This window comes from Bombina bombina, chromosome 3 (genome assembly GCF_027579735.1).
Source record: "Bombina bombina isolate aBomBom1 chromosome 3, aBomBom1.pri, whole genome shotgun sequence".
In the NCBI taxonomy this organism is placed as follows: Eukaryota; Metazoa; Chordata; class Amphibia; order Anura; family Bombinatoridae; genus Bombina; species Bombina bombina.
This window is the reverse complement of record NC_069501.1, coordinates 1,027,867,698-1,027,892,467: the sequence shown is the minus strand read 5'-3', so window position 1 is coordinate 1,027,892,467 and position 24,770 is coordinate 1,027,867,698. Positions and strand designations below refer to the sequence as shown.

General features: G+C 40.8%; 1 protein-coding gene across 1 annotated transcript in view; it reads left to right on the top strand.

Annotated features, from left to right (window-relative positions):
* POU6F1 (POU class 6 homeobox 1) overlaps positions 1–2,200 on the top strand; it is a 392,830-nt gene extending 390,630 nt beyond the window's left edge. Inside the window, exon 11 of the mRNA XM_053708223.1 lies at positions 799–2,200. Coding sequence (XP_053564198.1) covers positions 799–1,144 — 346 coding nt within the window. The 3' untranslated portion in view covers positions 1,145–2,200. The remainder of the gene's footprint in view (positions 1–798) is intronic.
* The last annotated feature ends 22,570 nt before the right edge of the window (positions 2,201–24,770 follow it).

Here is a 24,770-nt window from a genome sequence, read left to right as displayed (position 1 = left end):
CCCCCTAGCCCTAAGTAGAGGATCAGGTTAGCGTGCTCTCCAGAGTGCGTTAAGGTTAGTATAAAGCCTTACAAAATTAATTTAAAGGAAACTAACAAATTCTGAAGAATTTCGTCAGTATTTTTTTGTTTTCTTTAAATTTCGTTAGTGCATTCATTTGGATATTCATTTTTGTTTATGAAAAAAAATTATTTGATTATCGTTACGAATGTACGTTTGTCCGAAAAGGCGAAAACTAATGCACATATCTAATGTGTATGTTGTAATTTACTTGTGAACAAACAACTAAATAATTATCTAACACGTTAATATAAACTTACCTTATTTGTGAGTTTATAATAGCCACAAGGATTCCAGCAACCAATTTCAACATCTGTGAAAGTTTAGAAACCAGGAGCAAACTTGGATATAAATGTTCAGTATATGGGGATAGACTTGTACTAACACTCTCTAGTACTAAAAAAGAAAACACTTGTGATTTTTGTTTATAAAATATTTCATTTGATTGATTACTGAGTATACTGTATAAATTGGACACTGCTTTTGCCCACTCTTCTCTACTGTAAACCTGCCCTTTATGTGGTTTCTAAAGAAGCATGTGTAGCTGGTTTGCCCCATACTAGTTCTAGTAGAAGCTAAATACTTTTATTTGTTGTTTACTTTTTCTATAAGTAAGTTTTAGAATCACTGGAGAGATTACATTTGCTAAAAAGTGCCCTGTCAAATAATCTGATAGTATTTTGTTAGATGTATTTCACTATGTAATAATCTATTATTTGTCATTTATTCCTGTTGCAGATTTGAAAAGTTGGACATTACACCAAAAAGTGCTCAGAAGCTAAAGCCTGTATTGGAAAAGTGGTTAAATGAGGCTGAAATGAGGAACCAAGAGGGACAGCAGAATCTGATGGAGTTTGTAGGTGGGGAGCCATCCAAGAAAAGGAAAAGACGTACCTCCTTTACGCCTCAGGCTGTAGAGGCCCTGAACTCCTACTTTGAGAAGAACGCTTTGCCTACTGGACAGGAGATCACAGAGATTGCTAAGGAGTTGAACTATGACCGTGAAGTGGTCAGGGTTTGGTTTTGCAACAGACGACAGACTCTGAAAAATACCAGCAAGCTCAATATCTTTCAGATTCCCTAGAAAGTGAGTGAATTTCTCAAAATGCCACTAAATCCCCATCATCTCCCTTTTTATCGGTGGTGATGCCATGTAGTGTTTTCTATAAAAGCACTTTCTGCTTCATCCATAAATATGTTGTTCTTTGAACTCAAACCTGACACTTTTTATATGAAAAAAGCCAACCTTATTGAAAGGTCAATAGCCATCTCAGCTTAATCACTACGGGGGGCCCTATTAAGCAGATTTGCATATTTTGTGCATCCTTAGTAGCCAAAAAATGTTTCGATCTGAGGTGTCACAAAAAATATATGAACTTTTATAAGTAAGGGTTACTATTGTCTGATGCAGATTAGTCATGTTTATACGGAGTACCACATTTGACACATTTGGTCAGGATATTGTGTGCTCTTTGCAGGAAGCAGATAATGAATTTGTACCATTTGAATTTTCTGCTCATGATCACGTTCACATTTATTTTTTATTTTCAGTCCAGAGGACTGGAGGAATTCAGAAAAAGGAATGGTTCAGCAATGTTTTTTATATGACATATTTGTATGCCTAAACCTCCATTGTTGTCATCCAAGTCTATACACCCGAAGATTGGAGCACTTGCACAATATGTTTCATTTCTGGTATATACTGGAATGTTTTATTTTCCAACATATATATCATAACCATGTTCCTATTGTTGAATTAATACATTGCCTGAACAAAAAGACTGTTGCCTTTTTTAGATGGTGCTGCTTATGTACTGTATTGCTTTGAGAGGTCACAAGCATAAAAGCCAAACTCCTCAAATAATGGTATTCCAGTTTTGTAAACTTTTGAGCCATGATAGACTTTGTTCCAATGGAGCGCTGAAATAGAATGGTTATGCATTCTGATAAAAAAAATATATTTCCCAAGACATGTTGTTATTCTTTGTAAAGTGATAAAGATTTGCAAAGGGATGCAACACACTAATTTTTATATAACAATAATGAATCAGCAAAGGTTACAGTGTATGTTAAAGGGTCATGCAATTGAGAAATCACGTTATTGTAAATTCAGTACAATAAAATGCATAATTATTTAAAACATGGGAAAAACTCTGTCGCTTTTTTAGTAGTCAACTAAAGGAACGTAAAATTCAAAATTTAAACTTTTATGGTTTAGATAGGGCACTGGTTGGCAAACATGTCCTCAGGCCTTCCCAACAGGCCAGATTTTCAGGATTAACTTTGGCAAGAGCAGGTGAAATAACCATGTTTACTAATCATCTGATTATTTCATCTGTGCTCCAGTTCAGATATCCTCAAAATCTGGCCAGTTAGGGAGGCTTGAGGGCAGGTTTGAAAACCAGTAAGACAGAACATGCGATTCACTTCTATTGTCAAATTTACTTTGTGCTTTTGGTATCTTTTAATGGAAAGCATGCCTAGGTAGGCGCAGGTGGGTAACTGTATTACTGGGAGCTAGCTGCTGATTGGTGGCATCACAAATATGCATCTTACCATTGGCTCACCAGGTGTGTTCAGCTAGCTTCCGGCAGTGCAATGTTGCTCTGTAGCTGACTAACTTTATGTGTTAACTCTTTGCAGGGGTTAAACACATTGTTATATGCAAGCAATAGTGTAATACTAAAATACATTAATACATTTTAACCTTTTTTTTGCACTTTTACTCAAATTGTAAGAGGGAAGATGCAAACCTCACATCTCACCTCCATCTGTGATTTTTCTTATGTTAAAGCTTTTTCTCCCTACAGTTCAGCCAGGTTCTTTCTACTGAAAGCCATGTGTGCCTATCTTGTAGAATGACAGCAACAACTTGTAACTGAAAATGCCTTAGTGCAGTGTGTTATAAGTTGTGGTCATAGGCTTCAGGAAATTCATAAGGGTCCACAAACAGCCAGTTTTGGAGAACTATTGAAAGCTCAGGGTGCACTATCAATATCACTGGACCTCGCTCGGATTAGCACATGCTCTGGTATTACAAGTTCATGGTAAAACAGAATAACCAGGAGAATGTTGCTGACATCCCTTTAGTGCACTTTCAATGAATATCTCGACCATGCTAAACATCGCTCATATAAGTTATGTGTTGCGCTAAAAAAGTTAACACGACTTGAGACCTAAAGTGTTAGGGCTACAATAAAAACTAAGAGCTTGCTTCCATTGAGTGGTTAAAAATGCCGCCGTAAGCTACCGAAGTGGCCGACAGCTAAAAGTAATTTACGGTTCTATTTTAGTACCAGGTTTCCATTCAAAAGAATTGCATTTTGCGCGCAGTCGCTTTTTTCGACCGTACGTAAGTTTGCACTGCCAGCCGATGTTGGATTCAACGAAAGGAGCGCCATAACAAGTTCATTCCCATGGTAACCCGACCTCTGTCTATAAGAATAATGGTTTGCGCCTGCGCTCTTTACCTGTGATCTCCTCTACAGAGAAAGACATGGGAGCTAGTTGCGCTGGTAGGAGTTTGATGGTTTGGTCAGTTATTGTTAGTTATTGTTAGTGTTTTTTCATATCTTCCTTTTCTTTTACAAGATATACCGAGTCCACGGTTTCATCCTTTACTTGTGGGATATATTCCTCCTGCTAACAGGAAGTGGCAAAAAGCACCACAGCAGAACTGCTATATAGCTCCTCCCCTAACTCCTCCCCCCAGTCATTCTCTTTGCCTATGCTAGCAATAGGAAGGGTAAAGTTTATATGGTGATAAAATGATAGTTTTAGTTTTCTTCAATCAAGAATTTTTTATTTTTTAAATGGTACCGGAGTGTACTATTTTTCCTCTGGCAGAACATAGAAGAAGAATTCTGCCTGGAGTCTGATGATCTCAGCATTTGTAACTGAGGTCCATGTTTGCTTTCCCACAAGATTGCTGAGGAGAACAGAAGAGTCTTCAGTGTGGGGAACGTTTCCTGCTGTAAGCAGCACTGAGGTATGTGCAGTCATTATTTCTGAGGAGACTGTGATGTATCAGAACTGACTGACATAATTCCCATAGAGGGAAGGGGTAAGCAGTAATTCTGTTCAGTGAAAGAGGTTATTACTGTGATCCTGTATGGTTTAATGCATGGTGAGACACTGGGGCAGCCTAACATTTTCTTAGCAATCTAACATAGGTTATGGCTGGTGGTTTTTAATTTTTGGGGGTCCACGTACTTCTAGTGCGTCTAATTCTTTTACTTTACAAGATATGGCTGCAGTGATGTCTACTACCCTTACAGAGGTATTGTCTAAACTGCCAGTTTTGCAGGGTAAACGCAGTAGGCCGGGTTCTGATGTAAATGCTGAACCCTCTGATGCCCTAGTGGCTATTTCCGCTACACCCTTACAGTGTTCTGATATGGGGGTCAGGGATTTTATGTCTGAGGGAGAACTTTCAGAATCAGGAAATGTATTACCTCAGATAGATTCGGACGTCTTGTCCTTTAAATTTAAACTGGAACACCTCCGTCTGTTGCTCAGGGAGGTTCTGGCGATTCTGGATGATTGTGACCCGATCACAATTCCCCCAGAAAAATTGTGTAAAATTGACAAATATTTGGAAGTACCTACTTACATGGATGTTTTTCCGGTTCCTAAGAGAATTTCGGAAATTGTGAAGAAGGAATGCGATAGACCAGGTATACCGTTTTCTCCCCCTCCTACTTTTAAGAAAATGTTTCCCATATCTGACACCATGCGGGATTTTTGGCAATTGATTCCCAAGGTGGAGGGAGCTATTTCTACTTTAGCTAAACATACAACTATACCCATTGAGGACAGTTGTGCGTTTAAAGACCCTATGGATAAAAAATTGGAGGGTCTTCTAAAGAAAATTTTTGTTCATCAGGGTTTTCTCTTACAGCCTATAGCTTGCATGGTTCCAGTAACTACTGCAGCTGCTTTTTGGTTTGACGCCCTGGAAGAGTCTCTGAAGGTTGAGACACCTATAGAGGACATTTTAGACAGAATTAAGGCTCTTAAGCTAGCAAATTCTTTTATGACGGATGCTGCTTTTCAACTTGCAAAGTTAGCAGCGAAAAATGCAGGCTTTGCCATTGTAGCACGTAGAGCGTTAGGGCTAAAGTCATGGTCGGCTGACGTATTGTCTAAATCTAAGCTTTTGACTATTCCCTTCAAGGGTAAGACCCTATTCGGGCCTGAACTAAAGGAAATAATCTCTGACATTTCTGGAGGTAAGGGTCACGCCCTACCTCAGGACAATCCCCTCAAGATGAGGAGTAAACAAAATAATTTTCGTTCCTTTCGAAATTTTAAAGGAACATCCTCTGCTTCCCCTTCTTCCACTAAGCAGGAAGGGAACTTTGCGCAATCCAAGGCGGTCTGGAGACCTAATCAGACCTGGAATAAAGGTAAACAAGTCAAAAAGCCAGCTGCTGCTACCAAGACAGCATGAAGGGGCAGCCCCCGATCCGGGACGGATCTAGTAGGGGGCAGACTCTCTTTCTTTGCTCAGGCTCGGGCAAGGGATGTACAGGATCCCTGGGCATTGGAAATTGTGGCCCAGGGGTATCAGTTGGATTTCAAAGACTTCCCCCCAAGGGGAAGATTTCATTTTTCACAATTGTCTGTAGACCAGACAAAAAGAGAGGCGTTCTTACGCTGTGTACAAGACCTCTACACCATGGGTGTAATTTGCCCAGTTCCAGATCGGGAACAAGGGCAGGGGCTCTATTCAAACCTTTTGTGTTCCCAAAAAAGAGGGAACCTTCAGACCGATTTTAGATCTCAAGTGTCTAAACAAGTTTCTCAGAGTCCCATCGTTCAAGATGGAGACTATTTGTACAATTCTGCCTATGATCCAGGAGGGTCAATACATGACCACGGTGGACCTGAAGGATGCGTATCTTCACATCCCTATCCACAAGGATCACCATCAGTTACTGCGATTTGCATTTCAGGACAAACATTATCAGTTTGTGGCCCTGCCCTTCGGGTTGGCCACGGCTCCCAGGATCTTCACAAAGGTTCTAGGGTCTCTTCTAGCGGTTCTCAGGCCGCGAGGCATAGCAGTGGCGCCCTATCTGGACGATATCCTGATTCAGGCGTCAACATTTCATCTGTCCAAATCTCACACGGACATCGTGTTGTCATTTCTGAGAACTCACGGTTGGAAAGTGAATGTAGGAAAGAGTTCACTAGTTCCACAGACCAGAGTTCCATTCCTAGGAACTCTGATAGACTCAGAAAATATGAAAATATTTCTGACAGAAGTCAGAAAATCAAAGAGTCTAAATACTTGCAGGGCTCTGCAGTCCATTCAGCGGCCATCAGTGGCTCAGTGTATGGAAGTCATCGGACTAATGGTAGCGGCAATGGATATCATCCCGTTTGCTCGCTTTCATCTAAGACCACTACAACTGTGCATGCTCAGTCAGTGGAATGGGGATTATGCAAATTTATCTCCTCAGATAAATCTGGATCAAGAGACCAGAGACTCTCTTCGGTGGTGGTTGTCGCAGGACAATCTGTCCCAAGGGATGTGCTTCCGCAGACCATCTTGGGTAATAGTAACGATGGACGCCAGTCTTCTGGGCTGGGGTGCAGTCTGGAATTCCCTGAAGGCTCAGGGTGTGTGGACTCAAATTACTAATCAATATTCTGGAACTGAGAGCGATATTCAATGCGCTGCTGGCGTGGCCTCAGTTGGCTTCGGCCAAATTCATAAGATTCCAGTCGGACAATATCACGACTGTGGCATATATCAATCATCAGGGGGGAACAAGGAGTTCTCTAGCGATGATAGAAGTATCAAAGATAATCCGATGGGCGGAGACTCACTCTTGCCATCTGTCTGCGATCTATATCCCAGGAGTAGAGAACTGGGAGGCGGATTTTCTAAGTCGTCAGACTTTTCATCCGGGGGAGTGGGAACTCCATCCGGAGGTGTTTGCAGCCTTGATTCATCAATGGGGCACACCGGAATTGGATCTATGGCATCTTGACAGAATGCCAAACTTCCACCTTAAGGGTCCAGGTCAAGGGATCCCCAGGCTGTACTGATAGATGCTCTAGCAGTACCTTGGTCGTTCAACCTGGCTTATGTGTTTCCACCTTTTCCTCTCCTTCCTCGTGTGATTGCCAGAATCAAACAGGAGAGGGCTTCAGTAATTTTAATAGTGCCTGCGTGGCCACGCAGGACCTGGTATGCAGATCTAGTGGACATGTCGTCTCTGCCACTGTGGAGACTGCCATTGAGAAAGGACCTTCTCATTCAAGGTCCGTTCCAACATCCAAATCTAACTTCTCTGCAGCTGACTGCTTGGAGATTGAACGCTTGATTTTATCTAAACGGGGTTTCTCTGAGCCGGTCATTGATACCCTGATTCAGGCTCGCAAGCAGGTAACTAGAAAAATTAAACATAAGATATGGCGTAAATATCTTTATTGGTGTGAATCCAAGGGTTACTCATGGAGTAAGATCAGGATTCCTAGGATTTTGTCTTTTCTCCAAGAAGGATTGGAGAAGGGATTATCAGCTAGTTTGAAGGGACAAATTTCTGCTTTGTCAATTTTGCTTCACAAGCGTCTGGCAGATGTCCCAGATGTTCAGGCATTTTGTCAGGCTTTAATCAGAATCAAGCCTGTGTTTAAACCGATTGCTCCGCCATGGAGCTTGAATTTAGTTCTTAATGTTCTTCAAGGGGTTCCGTTTGAACCCATGCATTCCATAGATATTAAGCTGTTACCTTGAAGAGTTTCTGAACTTTCTGCATTGCAATGTGATTCCCCTTATCTTATATTCCATTCTGATAAGGTGGTTTTGCGTACTAAACCTGGATTCCTTCCTAAGGTTGTTTCAAATAAGAATATTAATCAGGAAATTGTTGTTCCTTCTGTGTCCTAATCCTTCTTCTAAGAAGGAGCGTCTGTTACATAACTTAGACGTGGTTCGTACTTTGAAGTTTTACTTGCAAGCAACCAAGGATTTCCGTCAAACATCTTCTCTGTTGTTGTTTATTCTGGGAAGCGTAGAGGTCAAAAAGCTACAGCTACCTCTCTTTCTTTTTGGCTGAAAAGCATCATACGTTTGGCTTACGAGACTGCTGGACAGCAGCCTCCTGAAAAGATTATGGCTCATTCCACTAGAGCTGTGGCTTCCACATGGGCTTTTAAAAACGATGCTTCTGTTGAACAGTTTTGTAAGGCTGCGACTTGGTCCTCCCTTCATACTTTTTCCAAATTTTACAAATTTGATACTTTTGCTTCTTCTGAGGCTATTTTTGGGAGAAAGGTGCTTCAAGCAGTGGTGCCTTCCGTTTAGGATCCTGTCTTGTCCCTCCCTTTCATCCGTGTCCTAAAGCTTTGGTATTGGTATCCCACAAGTAAAGGATGAAACCGTGGACTCTGTAAATCTTGTAAAAGAAAAGGAAATTTATGCTTACAAAAATAAGTTAGGGAAAGGGAGGCTAGTAACGCCTAAGAATTATATCGTTACCTGGAGCTGTAAGGCAACGCCCAGGTGATTGAAAACCTTATATGAAGGAAAAATATAGGTGTGCAGACCCTTAAAATAATTATGTATTTATTATTGAAAAGTAAGATTATATAGCAACCGCAATTAGATTGCTATATGGATAGACAGGGATTTCAGCACATATTTTGGTTATAAAATGCTAAGCAAAATGCCCAGCTCCGCTCAATAGCGGTAAGTGAAGTCTACTTTTGTCAGGGTTTTACCATTCTGTACCTTTAACTACTAATTACCATACTGCTATTTAAGGCTCCACCTAGTGTTGAACATTGCTTGGTAATTTGTTCAGGTCACTCACTGTTCCTGAACGCTACACACTCAGCCATTCCCTCCTGTCTAAGTTGGGATTCCCTGCTACTGATACTAATTTCTGTTACTCAAGACTTGCGGTATTGCAGCACCTCATCTCTGTTCCTGTCTCTCTCGCTGCTGCTTGCTTCCTGCTCACTCGCATGCTGGTCCGTTGGCGTTGTGACGTAACGCCCGACTTGTCTCTAGGTGAAACCGCAGCCGCCACACACACTCACTGAATCTCTGCACACGCTGTCTGCATTACTTCTCCGGTAACTCCGCTTTTGCTCCACACTGAGGATACTAATTGGGAAGTCGGTTTGTATATACTACCATCAGGATTACCGGGTCTGTATTACCAATATACAAATAAGGATATCTTGCCTCTCATGTCATTTGTTGCTGCTTGCCTCAAGTAATCAAGTAATCAAGTTTACCCTGCCATACTAAGCTATTAACCAGTTTATTTCATGTACTATCTGTTACATCAACTCTTCCGCTTGTGATTCATTTCATTGACTTGCACAGTGACTTTTGCTATATCTAACATTATGCTTCAAGGTACTGCTCCCTTTTGCATTAACCACTGATGTACTTTTTGTGCTTAAACTGACTTTAAACCCAGCAACTACTCACAACTGCAAATCTTGTATCCGGTTGTAAATGACCAATGAACCTACCTTGCACAACTCTAACTAAAGTGTGTGTGTGTGTGTGTGCAAGCTATGTAAATATTTTATATGTGTGTGATGCGAGTCTGCAACTATTTTGGAAGTGAATAAGTTTCTTTCTAACTCTGGAATTCGAGTTATCCTACATTACCATACTATATTGTTGTTTAGCTCATTCCATTCCTCTTGTATACCATCTTCACACTGTATCCTACAGTAGTGACCCTCAGATCTATGAGCATAACAGGGTTCACACAAGTTAGATCTTAGTGAACCCGAGGTAAGGTGTGAGACTGAGTGGTCCTGCAAGAACAAGGGTACTAGTTCATACTTAAACATAACAACTTTCATTCACCACATACCTACATGTCCTTCAGAGGATAATAATTTCCAAGTTATTAACTAATATTTAAGACACATGAACCAATGAAGCAAGGAAGCGTGGTTGGACAATAAATTTGTACAGCGAAACTGTGCTAATGCAATTGTTAATTACACAGAACAACAAAGGGAATCACTAACACTGTGAACTGTCTGCACTGACAACACCTCCACTAGCGGGTGGTTACGTACAAGGCGTAAAATCTGCCACCATAGTGATCCTTGAGGATCTATATCAGTGCAACTCCTGTATATATTTAAAGCAATGAGCAAATTACACGTTAACAGCTAAATAATGTGTTAAGTGTATAGCTTCAAGTATTGTGCACAACACATCAATTGGCCAATATTTCAATAGTCATCTCCAATACTTATAGTATGGAGCAGTGTATACTGTAGGGGGTTAGAAAACAACTCCAGTAACAGCGGGCACCACCAAAAATGTAAGAGGTATCAGGTGGTCTTGTTATAGTGAATCTGGATCTATGTTAATCAACCCCAAATTTTACAGACTGACTGTGTGTATAACATTAAGCAATAAACATAAGTTAACTTATACAGAGATGTTTTCAAAGACAAGCAAAAGCTATTGGATAAGAAATAACAACTCAGTATTCAGCGGGCACCACCAGTATGGTAAAGGTATCCGGTGTCATGAATATTAATGTTTCTGGATCTATGTTAAAACAGCCCCAAAGCAGATCGTTTTGTCTTTCACAGTAAAGTATATGCTGATAGTGTTTAAACCAGTATCATATGGAATCTATCAAACATAGTACGTAAAGTTCAAAAATACAAAATGGAAAAAGTTGCACACAAATTGTTATTATAACGGTGTAGATAGAGCACCCAAAGACAGTTTTTAATTTGTCCCGTTACTTGTAGCCGTGTTTATACATGGTGCATCAAAACACCCTCTGGTATCTGAAGAATAACGGACTGGAATGTCAGAGTTAATGCGTTCAATTTGTTATACAACCGTATTTTTGCTTTCAGTGATTAGTTTCCCAAATTCGTTTCTGCGTGGGCTGAATCAGCCTTAGTTGTTCACCATCATGCTGAGTTTAGCACAGCGTAGACGCCACAGCGATCTGTCCTTCGTGCACGTCCCACTCCACTTCCTAACGTCACTGCCGACGTACGTTTCACCCCCCAGGTGACAGCCAGTAAGCACAGGGGTTTCCTCAGGGCAAAGCGGAAGTATTTTTGAACTTTATGTACTATGTTTGATAGATTCCATATGATACTGGTTGAACACTATCAGCATATACTTTACTAGTATTGAAATATTGGCCAATTGATGTGTTGTGCACAATACTTGAAGCTATACACTTAACACATTATTTAGCTGTTAACGTGTAATTTGCTCATTGCTTTAAATATATACAGAAGTTGCACTGATATAGATCCTCAAGCCATCACTATGGTGGCAGATTTTTACGCCTTGTACGTAACCACCGCCGCTAGTGGAGGTGTTGTCAGTGCAGACAGTTCACAGTGTTAGTGATTCCCTTTGTTGTTCTGTGTGATTAACAATAAATTTGTACAGCGACACTGTGCTAATGCAATTGTCCAACCACGCTTCCTTGCTTCATTAGTTCATGTGTCTTAAATATTAGTTAATAACTTGGAAATTATTATCCTCTGAATGACATGTAGGTATGGGGTGAATGAATGTAGACTTCACTTACCGCTATTGAGCGGAGCTGGGCATTTTGCTTAGCATTTTATAACCAAAATATGTGCTGAAATCCCTGTCTATCCATATAGCAATCTAATTGCGGTTGCTATATAATCTTACTTTTCAATAATAAATACAGAAATTTATGCTTACCTGATAAATTAATTTATTTTACGATATACCGAGTCCACGGCCCACCCTGTCATTTTGAGACAGGATTTTATTTTTATATAAACTTCAGTCACCTCTGCACCTTAATGGTTATTTCCCTTTCTCTTCCTATACCTTCGGTCGAATGACTGGGGGGAGGAGTTAGGGGAGGAGCTATATAGCAGCTCTGCTGTGGTGCTCTTTGCCACTTCCTGTTAGCAGGAGGAATATATCCCACAAGTAAAGGATGAAACCGTGGACTCGGTATATCGTAAAAGAAATCAATTTATCAGGTAAGCATAAATTTCCTTTTTTACCCATTTCATTAACCCCCTATCCCACTTCCATCTCCCCTTTACCTACCCTTCCCTTAACTACTACATAACTTTATTCTCCTTTTATTCATTTATACCGTTTCACCCATCCCTTTTTGATTGACATCCCATATTAATTAGCTCATGTTTTTTTATAATCTCATATATTTTTTTTCCTTTTGATTATTTAGCCCATCCTTTTATCTTTACATCCCTTTGTTTAATTTCACCCCCAGATTTTTATTTTTATTTGCAGGGATATAGATTAGAGATAGTTAGGGCCTAGATAGGTTAGGTAGTTTTGAGGATATTTAATTTAGGGTTTAGTTAGGTGAATTAGTGTAGGTAGGTAAGCTAGACACTTTAGGCTTAGGTTAGAGTTAGGGAGGAAGGAGAAAGGGATGGATAGGCCTAGTGGAGTTGGGTGGGCTAGGGGGGAGGGGCAGTGGAGAGGGTGGATAGAGGGAGGGGGGAAGTAGGGAGGAGTATGGGCAGGTTTAGGAGCCGAGGTATTGGGTGGAGGATTTGTCCTTCCTCAAACCCTGACAGATGAGGGAAGGAGAGAGGGTGGAAGAGGAGTGGAGGTGGGAGGAGTGAGGAGGAGCCAGCCTCAACTAGGCACCCAAAGAAGAGGGAGAGTGGGGCAGACTGTGGCATCTGTGGGTGGGGCTGGTGGTAGCCTGTCACAGCCCTGCAGGGAGAGAGGAGGGAGAGAGGGCTGGTCCCCAGTCACAGGAGGGAGAGTCTGTTTCTGCTGGCCCTTCAGGTGTGAATTGCAGGCTAAGAGAGGAGAAGTACTCAGAGGAGGAGAAGGAGGCTCTTGTTGAGGACTATTTGGACAGGGCACCTGAGCTGGAGAACCCTAACCTGAGGGCCAGTATCAGGAATAAGTTGTGGGAGGAAATACGAGTGGCAGTCAGCTGCTTAGGGACGCAATCGTTCTACTCCAGCATAAAAACATAGATATCATGACTGCAGGAGGGAAACCAAGGCCAAGATGGTGTAGCAGGCTAAATATGTATGTGGGACAGGTAGTGGTCCTTCTAAAAGATTTGCATGAAGTCATGGGAGGAAATGCTGTCCAACGTCATCTTGGATGAAGCTGTTCTCGGATGTAAGGGGGACAATGGACACCTCTGTGCCACCTGAAGAGTTGTATGAAGGTGAATATTCTATATTAAATATAACCAAATATATGATGTATATATTTTTAGATCATAAATATACATCTGCTTTTAGCTACAAATGTTATTTACATAGTTGTATTTAATATGTTCAGCAAGCACTCTGTATAGTATATCTGCTCCAACAAGCAAGGATACTGTTAATATAATATCCAACAATATCAAACATTTCATATAAATCTGTCATTTACAATGGTCCTTTATGACAAAATCTATAAAGATTCATCAGTTATGGTCATATATGCTTGGATTTCATACCAAACACACTATATGTATGTATGTGTGTGTGTATGTACAGTATGTGTGTGGTTGGTATGTATGTATGTACATATATACACAACAATTTTAAATCTAATTGTTTGTATTATTATGCTACAAAGTAATATATTCTATTAGATAGATAATGTATACATATATTTATTTGTAGGTTCCGAACAGGAGGACTATGAAGCTGGCACCAATACCACAGCAGGATGATCCTACATTCACTGAGGAGGAGGATGTCTGTGGTGATACTACCTCCTATATCAGCCTCCTAGAAGGTGATATGCAGCAGCCCAGGGCATATAAGGTTGAGGATGTATCAGGCCCTTCTCCATCTACCTCAGAGACGACATTCCATGTTATGGGGTATGAACCCCAGCAGACACCTCAACACTGGCAGTACAATGCATACTCCGCCCGCAACAGCTGCACCCACCGCAGAAAATTGATGCACCCACCACAACATCATCCCCCCGCAGCAGATTATGCGCCCACCACAGCAGCATACAGATCTGCATCATCTCTACTATATGCCTCCCCACTCCTATGGCACTCCAGGAATCCACACCACCACCCACTGCACCCACCAATGTTTCTCTAACAGTGCCATCACAGACAACCTCCCAGTCAACAATACAGAGAGACAGCCCTGGAACCAGCCAACAATTTGTTCCTGAGACACCAAATCAACAACAGGGTCCGGCACAGTCACACCAGGATGATATACAGAAGATGATCTATAGAGAGCTTAGGCTGTCCATTGCTGCAGAAGCAGCAGGCTTTCCGTAGAATCCAGAGCCAAATGGACATTCATTAATGCCTCACTTGTCCACCTGGCAGAGGCAGTGGAAGAGGCTCACGGATAGGGCCGCAAACTCCATCCTTGCCTACATCCTCCGTGATCTCCCTGCAGGACCCTGAAGCACGTCTGTTAGCCTCACATTCAGCTGGTGGGCGTCGCACAAGACGCCACACTTCTCCCCCAAGTACCTCTCCTCCAAAGTCCAAATCCCGCCTCAAGAATTAATTAATATTCCCCCCCCATAATATATCATATCTAATTTTTGCACTAAAGCACTTTTTCTAAGTGAGATTTTCATCTCATAAATATGCACATATTTTTCAAATCCAAATTTAAAAATATATATCAATATTATTCTAATAGCTGTTTATTAGCAAAATATTAACAGCTTTATTAATTTTTATTTCACATGATGTCAATTAATATGCAGGTTGTACATTGTTAATAAATGTATGTGTACTTCTATCAAGAATATTATGCCACTTAATAATACTTGAGAATACGTGTCTGAAATCAATACAGTATATGCTATCTAACATCCGTCAACGTGGCATGTGTAAATGTTATGATTAATATTCCACGAGCATATGTTGTTTGCTCCTTCAGATGAAGCTAATGAGGTTTATCCAGTTAAAAAGTAAATACTCCTTCCTGGTAATATGGCCAAATACTTTGCATTCATGTTATTGTCATGTGTTGAATGTAATATCTGAAAACTATACCTATCATGACTAATGCACTCCTTTTTGTCAAGAATATTATTAAATATTTATACTAATTAGAGAAATGCATCTCTATGATATTTAAGCACTGATGTATGCACAACATATATGTGATTGCCATGATATAGAGGTGATTAATACATATATAATTTACATCATATGAACTGTCAGGGTACCTGTGAAATAACATTAAATGAACTACAGATGTATCACATAATATAATATTTCATTTTAGCTAATATCTAATTTGATATGAATTGGTCTCACTACAGCCCCTGCCCCCTCACTGCTTAAGACAAGTTGGAAAACAAAAGGGATGATACAATTATTCAATTAGTGAAGATAGATAATAAACATTTAGCCTTTGAAGCTCATAGCTCCACATGAAGGGTAAACATGAGCCTGATAATTACCCAAGCCTGGATGCATCCTGGGGTGTTGGAGACAAGATTCTCTACATAAGATATGCAAACGAAATTATGAGGACTTAGTAATTAGCACAGGCCTGTTAATTGCCCCTGAACCTCAGATACTTATCATGCTGGCTAAGCAGAAACACATGTTGCATTCTAAATTTGAAATTCATTTTAAAGTACAACTTATGTTTACATTTCATTTAAGGTATACTTCAGTATTGTTATAAAATGTATATAATTGTGGATCTGAGATGAAATGCCTGACAAAAACATATTAGATAAGTATTTGCTGAATTTAATAAGTAGCTATGTAATCAGATTAAAAATGTTTAACCAGTTTATTTCAGGATAAATACATGTTTCTTTGTTTTCCAGAAATCTAATGAACATTACAGGGAAGCACTGATGTGAAGATGAGATTTCTAAATAAGATGATATGAGTTGACATATAGATGAGCCTATGTCTTGGGCACTGTTGAGACATGTATTAATAAATAACTATAATACTCATTTATATCTATAATATAAGATTTGACTAGGAAATTAAATATGTACCAGTATATCAAATTAGCTGATATACAGAAGAAGTCAGAAAGACATATATATTTTATTGATTGATACTAATAGTCTACCCATTTTGATTCCCCATGTGCAGAATCAAAATGGGTAGATTCCTAAGCTATCATTCCTGCTTTACAAAATTACAGATGATAATAAAGTTAAATACTGTAGATTATAGGAGATCATATTTAAGTACATAAATACTGCATGCTCTGATTCATGAGTTTAATTTTGAATAGACTATCCCTTTATATACTCATTTTAAAGAGACAAATACAGATAATATAATCCTTAAGAAACATACAGGAGAAAATCAAACAACACATGTTATGGTGCACAAACACAGATTATAGACTATAATCTGTGTTTGTGCACAGTAAGCATTTTGCAAGGCACAATCAATATTTCTGACATACAAGAGAAGAAAAAAATATATATATTTTACCTTAATTCAGCAGGCCCAACAACCTGGTTCTTCTTCAATGGTGTCCAAATCCATTTTTTAAGAAGATATGCAAAATCAGCTGAAATATGAATGAATATATATATATATATATATATATAAACACACATCTTTCAAAAAAAGAAATGTATGACATAAAATAATTTTATACATGTCTTACTGTGACATAGTTAATAGTGATCTTTTGAAATTATTAACATTTTATTTATTTAAAAGGGACAGTCAAGTCCAAAAACTTTCATGACTTAAATAGGGAATGTAATTTTAAAACAACTTTTTAATTTACTTTTATCACCAATTTTGCTTTGTTCTCTTGTATTCTTAGTTAAAAGCTAATTCTAGGAGGTTCATATGCTAATTTCTTAGACCTTGAAGATTGCCTCTAATCTAAATGCATTTTGGACCACTAGAGGGCATTAGTTCATGTGTTTCATATAGATTACATTGAGCTCATGCACGTGAAGTTACCCTGGAGTGAGCACTAATTGGCTAAAATGCAAGTCTGTCAAAAGAACTGAATAAGTAGGCAGTTTGCAGAGGATTAGATACAAGGTAATCACAGAGGTAAAAAGTGTATTTCTATAACAGTGTTGGTTATGCAAAACTGGGGAATGGGTAATAAAGGGATTATCTTTCTTTTTAAAACAACAAGAATTCTGGTGTTAACTGTCTCTTTAAAAAAGTACACCCCCTTAGAAACATACATAAAGGATTATAAAGCAATGAAACAGAAAAATGACAAAACATTGGACACACGATGGAATCATAATATATTCATAAACACTTACCGAGGAGATGTCCTTCAGGCATTTGATTTGTCTCAAACAATCTCCACACACCAGAATTCCTTATTAAATTCAGCAAATACTTATCTAATATGTTTTTGTCAGGCATTTCATCTCAGATCCACAATTATATACATTTTTATACAATACTGAAGTATACCTTAAATGAAATGTAAACATGTTCTGATATGTGCTTAATTATATCTGTATTAAAACAACAAGAAATATGATTATAATATATAATGTGAAGGACAAATCAAATACCTAATGAGCTAACTACATTCCTGATTTGACCTTAGCACTCTTTAAACCTTTACATATATAAATATAATTATTTTGAAGCAGAGAGATTTATGACAGCTTCACTGATAATAGATTAATTGGATTTGGACTGTCCCTTTAAAGGCACTCAGTACAACATTGTTTATGTCTGTGATATATATATATATATATATATATATATATACACACATACACACACACAGGAGAAAATCAAACAACACATGTATGTGCACAAACACAGATTATAGACTATAATCTGTGTTTGTTGCACAGTAAGCAATTTTGCAAGGCACAATCAATATTTCTGACATACAAGAGAAGAAAAAAATATATATAATTTTACCTTAATTCAGCAGGCCCAACAACCTGGTTCTTCTTCAATGGTGTCCAAATCCATTTTTAAGAAGATATGGCAAAATCAGCTGAAATATGAATGAATATATATATATATATAAACACACATCTTTCAAAAAAAGAAATGTATGACATAAAATAATTTTATACATGTCTTACTGTGACATAGTTAATAGTGATCTTTTGAAATTATTAACATTTTATTTATTTAAAAGGGGACAGTCAAGTCCCAAAAAAACTTTCATGATTTAAATAGGGAATGTCATTTTAAACAACTTTTTAATTTACTTTTATCACCAATTTTGCTTTGTTCTCTTGTATTCTTAGTTAAAAGCTAATTCTAGGAGGTTCATATGCTAATTTCTTAGACCTTGAAGATTGCCTCTAATCTAAATGCATTTTGACCACTAGAAGGGCATTAGTTCATGTGTTTCATATAGATTACATTGAGCTCATGCACGTGAAAGTTACCCTGGAGTGAGCACTGATTGGCTAAAATGCAAGTCTGTCAAAAGAACTGAATAAGTAGGGCAGTTTGCAGAGGATTAGATACAAGGTAATCACAGAGGGTAAAAAGTGTATTTCTAGGGGGGGTGGAGCCAACCACCATACTGGCCGGTCGCACCTAGCTAGAGCTCTGAGTTCTAGTTAGCCAAAAAGCAAAATATACCAGACAAATTCCCTCAGTATCAAGCTATTTCCCACCAGTTATGATCCCATATCCCTAGGAGGGACACAGAAATACCTTTTAGAAGTCTCAGCACGACGTCGGAGGAAGTTACTGAATTACTGGCACTACCTCTGCTGCCGGAGGATCTGACCTGTCCCGGGCCGCCTTTCCTGTGTTCTACGCCCGTAACCCTAACAACATAGGCAACCAGCAACCTACTGTGCTGCTCAGCCGCGATTGGCAGGGGCTCCAGACCAGCGGCAACTGGAAGTTTGAACGACCCTCCATATTCGGTCGGCCTTGAAAGAGCTGTGCCGCAGCGGAACTCCCCGCATCTACTTACACTCTACAGAAGCGGTGCCGGACTGGTGCTCTGAACCGAGGAGGTCCACTGCCCTCCCCGGAGCCTGCTCTCCCTTGACACTCTGGGAAGCCGCCAAGGATACCGCACAACTTGCGACCCCATAGAGGAACAGCTTCCACGTGGCGCCCAATCGATCTCCTCCCTGTAAGTACAACGCAGCCCGATCGGCAGGGGATTACACTGCTTATTTAAAATTAAACTTCCTACAAACACCCAAGCCTAAGGGGACCAGGAGACTGACAGTGACTTACCAAATCTGAGCTAACACACGTAGCTGGGCTCCACTTCATTGCCGATACTCCTTCCCCATATAGTGGCGCGAAAACGCCATCTTTTAATCTTCAGCCACATAAGCACAGCAGCCTGTCAGCGCGGCCTTCCTCACAGTCAGCACTCAGAGTGTCAGAAGAAACCGCAACACAGGCACTTACAAAGGACTATTCCCAGTTTATGTACTTTTCCTCCTAACACAAGTACAACTGCAACCAGCTTACCAATCACTCATTAACCTGAACTCTATAAAGGGGCCTGCAAATTTACTGTGGCAGCAACTACTATTTGGCTTTTCCATCACCAACAGCCCCCCTGCGAGGATAGTGATTACGCAAGGAGATAAGCAGTTAACCCACAATAACTCAGGGGCTCCCAGGCCTACACCACAATATTACCCCTAGGCTGTAAATGAATGTAATCTGCATACCCACTAATTACAGCACTGGTTCTGACATAAAGAAGGACTGTGTTACACCAACTGCAGCAGCTTAGGAGCCGCAATATATCTTGCCTTTAATCTATAGCTGAAGTACACTCTCCTGTCCCCTTGTCCTGCTGCACTTTGATGCAGCAGAGTCATATCCACCACCCCTTTTCCGGCCTGGCCCAGAGGTGGCAATTTCCCTAGGGAGAGTGCCCCTAACCTACTCTGAACACTTCCAGATTTTTTCCACGCCAGTGACTTTCTCATTTTCTCTAAGGCACACATTTGTTTTAAAATGGAATAGGCACGCATAGGCCATTTAAGCCTGTCTACCACACAGTGACCCTTCGTTGTCCTGAATGTGGGGGGCCGGCCCTGCCATACCTGACCTCTAACCTCTCAAAGTCTCCTTCTGCAAAAGACCCAGCCTTTTCTTCCCCCTCACCATGTCACAATCAGCCAGAGGGGAAAAAAAGCAAACAAACCTTTTCTACCTAAAAAAACTGTGATGGATCACTTTGGGCCCCCCTGGAGGGCTCTCACAAGGTGACATAGAACCCCCAGACTCCCCTGGGTCTGACACTTCGGATCTAACACTGGCGGGCTATTCAGAACATTCAACAAGCCTCATCTGAGGCAGTTACTCCCTCATTCATCATGGACTCACTTAAGTCCCTACTGGACAAGCATCACGCTTCATTCCACTGCCCAAATGGCGGCCTCAACAGCTGAGCTCAAGAAAGAGATCTCTTCAACAAATGAAAGAATTGACACTTTGGAAAGAAAGCAGGAGGATGCCGCTGTGGAACATTCTAAACCTGCTTTCTTACACACAACGCCTTGCAGACTACCTGGATGTTGTCGACGACAAGATAGCGGACTTGGAAGATAGATCTCGGAGGAACAACCTCAGGATCCGGGGTATCCCTGAGTCCGTCTCTGCTGGCGATTTACAGCCGTACCTAAAAGAACTGTTTCATGTACTAGCTCCCCCCGCCACGGAGACTGAAGCCATGATGGACCGGGCACACCGGTCTCTTAAGCCCAAAAGGGACTCCCAGATGATCAACCTAGAGACACTATTGTCCGGGCTACACTACTTCACTTACAAAGAGAGAAATCCAAAGAGCCCATTTTCAGAAACCCTCCCTTCCAGAAAAATTTAAAAAACTACAAATTTTTCCTGACCTCTTCCGCAAGAACTTTACAGAAGAGAAAAACTTTTACAGAAGTCACATCCATTTTACGGAAAAAACGAGATCAGGTACAGGTGGGGCTACCCCATAAAGCTACTCATCTTCCGGAACAATCAGATGTTCACCATACAGACCCCTAACAGAGGGTATGAACTACTCAAGCTCTGGAATCTATACCCCTCACAAAAGGACAAACCACACACCAGCCAAACCCAACTGAGAGGCACAGCAGCAGAATGGGGGGGGGCCCCTCTGCCCCTGAAGACCGACGGAACAACTTTGTTGCCTCCGAGGAGGGAGACTGGACTACCCCTACAACACGAAGGTTTGGCCTTCAGAAGCAACATGAGAGCCAGAAATGGCCGACCCTTTACGCAGTAGACATAGATCTGGATCACCATTTCCCTAGGAAGTGCATCACAAACTCTAAGATGTAGCTTACTCTTCCTGGACATTTGCTATGTGAAGTTACTTCTTTTTTCTTCTCTTAGCTCATTCGGATAACAGGTGGTCACACAACATTTGGACTCTAGTAGCTGGCATGCTGATTTTGATGACCTTTAGACGATAAGTATCTTTAACTTGTTTTGCTCCTTTACAATATACAGTACTCATACCATGGTGAACATTGTTTAACATTTTTTAACAGAGGTTTTTAATCGCTTACCAATTGTTATCATTGCTTTTTCCTCTGGAACATTAAAGTCTCATTCCTACCACAATTAGCTGTCAAACATCCATAGACTCCACACACAACTCTTACTGCCTCCAAACAAGGTTACTCTGATTTACAGGCACCATGTGCTCAGCGAGGGCCCGGCTGTAGCACACTCCCTGCACACAATCTTCCAGGGACTTAGACAGACACGCTAGAAAAGTAACCCCTAAGTATATAACACTTCGAAGTACCCTACAGCACACCTGCTCACATAGTGTTTTGGTCATTTAGGTGTCAATAGAACTCTTTCACCCCATGCATCAGAGCGCTACACCACAGCAATACAACCTCAGCTGCCCATCACAAACTTACAGCAGCAAGTCTAGCGGATCACACGCCTAGAATAGACCACTCTGATTACTTAAGTGTTAACAGAACACCTTACCCCATACATCTGAGTACTCTACCATAGTTCTACAAATTCAGCTGCCCATTACATACTCACAGTAGCAAGTCCAGAGGCACACACACCTAGAATAGTTCATTCAGCTGAACTCACTTGCCTACATTAAGACACCACAATCTTGACTCCTCTAACTTACTCTGTAAGGTCTACACCGAGAAATATACCTGATTATCTGTTACAGTATTGTTGTTTTAAATTGTTTGCTGTTCTGGTTTCCTGTTTTATGTATTGCACTGGTTGTTTCTCTTATAAGTAAATTGAAAGTTCTCTACTGTCACTGTCATATTACTCCTACAGATACACCACCTTTTCATTAGACAGGCTACTAGGCCGTTATTCTACCCACTTCCCTCCTCCACCACTTCTAACATCACCCCCGCTGATAAACAGTGGCACGATTGGCAACCCCCATTGCTTGATTAGCTATTAACAGTTCATTACTCTATAGTTTCCCAACAACCTCCTCCCCCCCCCCCCCCCCCACAACAAACCCAAGCCCCCCTTCTTTTTTCCCTTCACCTAAATGTGCTTTCCCCTATTAGGGAAGACGATTAAACGCGGTTTCTCTCGAACATACCGCAATTTCTACTTGCCAATTTATCTGTACCAACATATATTTGACTGAATGTAATATTTTTCTGCACTCTACTAGAAGTTTAAGAACAACCATTCTTCCCTGTCTTTTTTTTCTTTCTACACCTCTCTCTCACCTCCTTCTCCTCCTAGTCTTTTAGTGTTTTTTTTTTTGTTTTTTTTCCTCCCCCTCTTCCCCTGCTTTCTCACTCCCCACCTCTCCTTAACGCTACTTCATCATGTCCCTCATTTGTACCTCGCTTTAACACTAGAGGGCTCAATACCCCCTAACAAGAGAAGTAGATTAGTTAGTTACTTAACTCGCGCCAAGACTAAAATAGCCTTTCTCCAGGAGACCCATTGGGCAGAAGGGAACCCCTTTACCCTTTAGATGCAAGCAATACCCGATAATGGAGACAGCCTCATATCTGGGGAAATCGAGAGGTGTAGCTATTCTAATACATAAATCTGTTCTCTTTGAAAAAATAGAAACCTTCAAGGACCCAAAGGGTAGATTCCTAATACTGACCTGCAAGATAGACGATACTCCATATACTCTTGCCAATTACTATGGCCCAAACTCTGGGACAAATTAGAGCCTTTAGGAAGTTTTTTAAGATTGCTGGCCTCTCACAAAACACAAAACTTACTACTAGCTGGTGATTTTAACATGTTGCTAGACACAACATTAGACAGACGCTCTCCTAAGCTTAAACCCTGTGACAAACAAGCCTCTAGGACTGCAAAGCATTTCAAACAATCTCTTGGCCCAACACGCCCTATTCGACATCTGGCGCTCCCACCATCCTTCCTCAAGAGACTACTCCTTTTTTTTCTAAAGTACACAATACCTACACCAGGATTGATTACTTTTTCTGTGAACCGAGGACTCCTAGACTCGGTCCAATCAGTACTTATGCCTGAGTGTACATGGTCTGACCATTCTTCGGTTCAGCTTACCCTAAAAAACCCCAATAGCACTCCCTATCGCTCTTCTTGGATGCTTCCGGAACACCTCCTTTCTAGTCCAGAACAGGTCGCACTGATCCGGAAAGAGATTTCCGAGTTCCTAAGCATAAACGATAACGGAGCAGTTAACGACTTCTGTTTGTGGGGCACTTTCAAGGCCTTTCTTAGAGGGGTATTCATTAAATTGAATGCAGAGCATAAAAAAACGGTTGGGTAGTTCGCTTGCCCAACTCCATGTCTCCCTGAGAAACCTGAACGCATTACATGTAACATCTTTTGACCCGCAAACTCTCACCCAAATTGAAACTATTAAGACACAAATTGCAACCCTAGAATTAAAAAGACAACAGACTCAGGTTCAGAAATTCAAACAAACATTCTACGCCAAAGGGAAAACAAAGCAGACAGGCTATTGGCCAATAAACTTAAGCAAAAGACTGCAGAAGCCCGCATCCATATATTAAAACTCCCCAGGGCAATGTCCCGGCTCCCAGCAGACATAGGGAAAGGCCTTTGCTTCTTATTACTCTGCATTATATAACCTAGCGAGTTCCCTACCCAAACGCGTCCCGATATCACAACATATTCAGGGACTTCCTAGGCACCATCTCTCTGCCGACCTTGACGGAAGCCCAGAGAGACCAGCTTGATGCTCCATTTAGCATTAAAGAAGTACTACATGTCATCAACTCCCTAAAATCCCACAAAGCCCCAGGTCCCGATGGTTTTGGAGCTCTGTTCTATAAAACGTTCAGACTCCAGATATCTCCACTTCTTACAAGAATCTGCTCTCTGGCCAGACAGTCCGGCACCCTACCAACTGAGTTTCTAGAGGCGACCATAGTGACCATCCCGAAACCGGGTAAAAACTCCTAACGTATGTGAACACTTCCGCCCCATCTCATTGATCAATGTTGATGTAAAGTTGATGGCGAAACTTTTGTCCTTTAGATTAAATAAAGTTCTTCCGTCACTGTTGGACGGTGATCAAGTTGGCTTTACCCCAGGTCGGGAAGGACCAGACAACACTCGTCGGATCCTCAACATATACTTCGAAGCCAAGCAGCGTAGTCTTTCCTGCACGACCCTAGCCTTAGATGCCGAAAAGGCTTTTGATAGGGTCAATTGGACTTACCTATTTGGAGGTCCTTGATAAATTCGGCTTCCCCCCGGGATTTTGCTCTAGTGTTAGAGCTTTGTACTCAGCCCCCTCGGCCTCGGTTAGAGGGTCTAGGATTCCGTTCCCCGACCTTCCCGATTACCAAC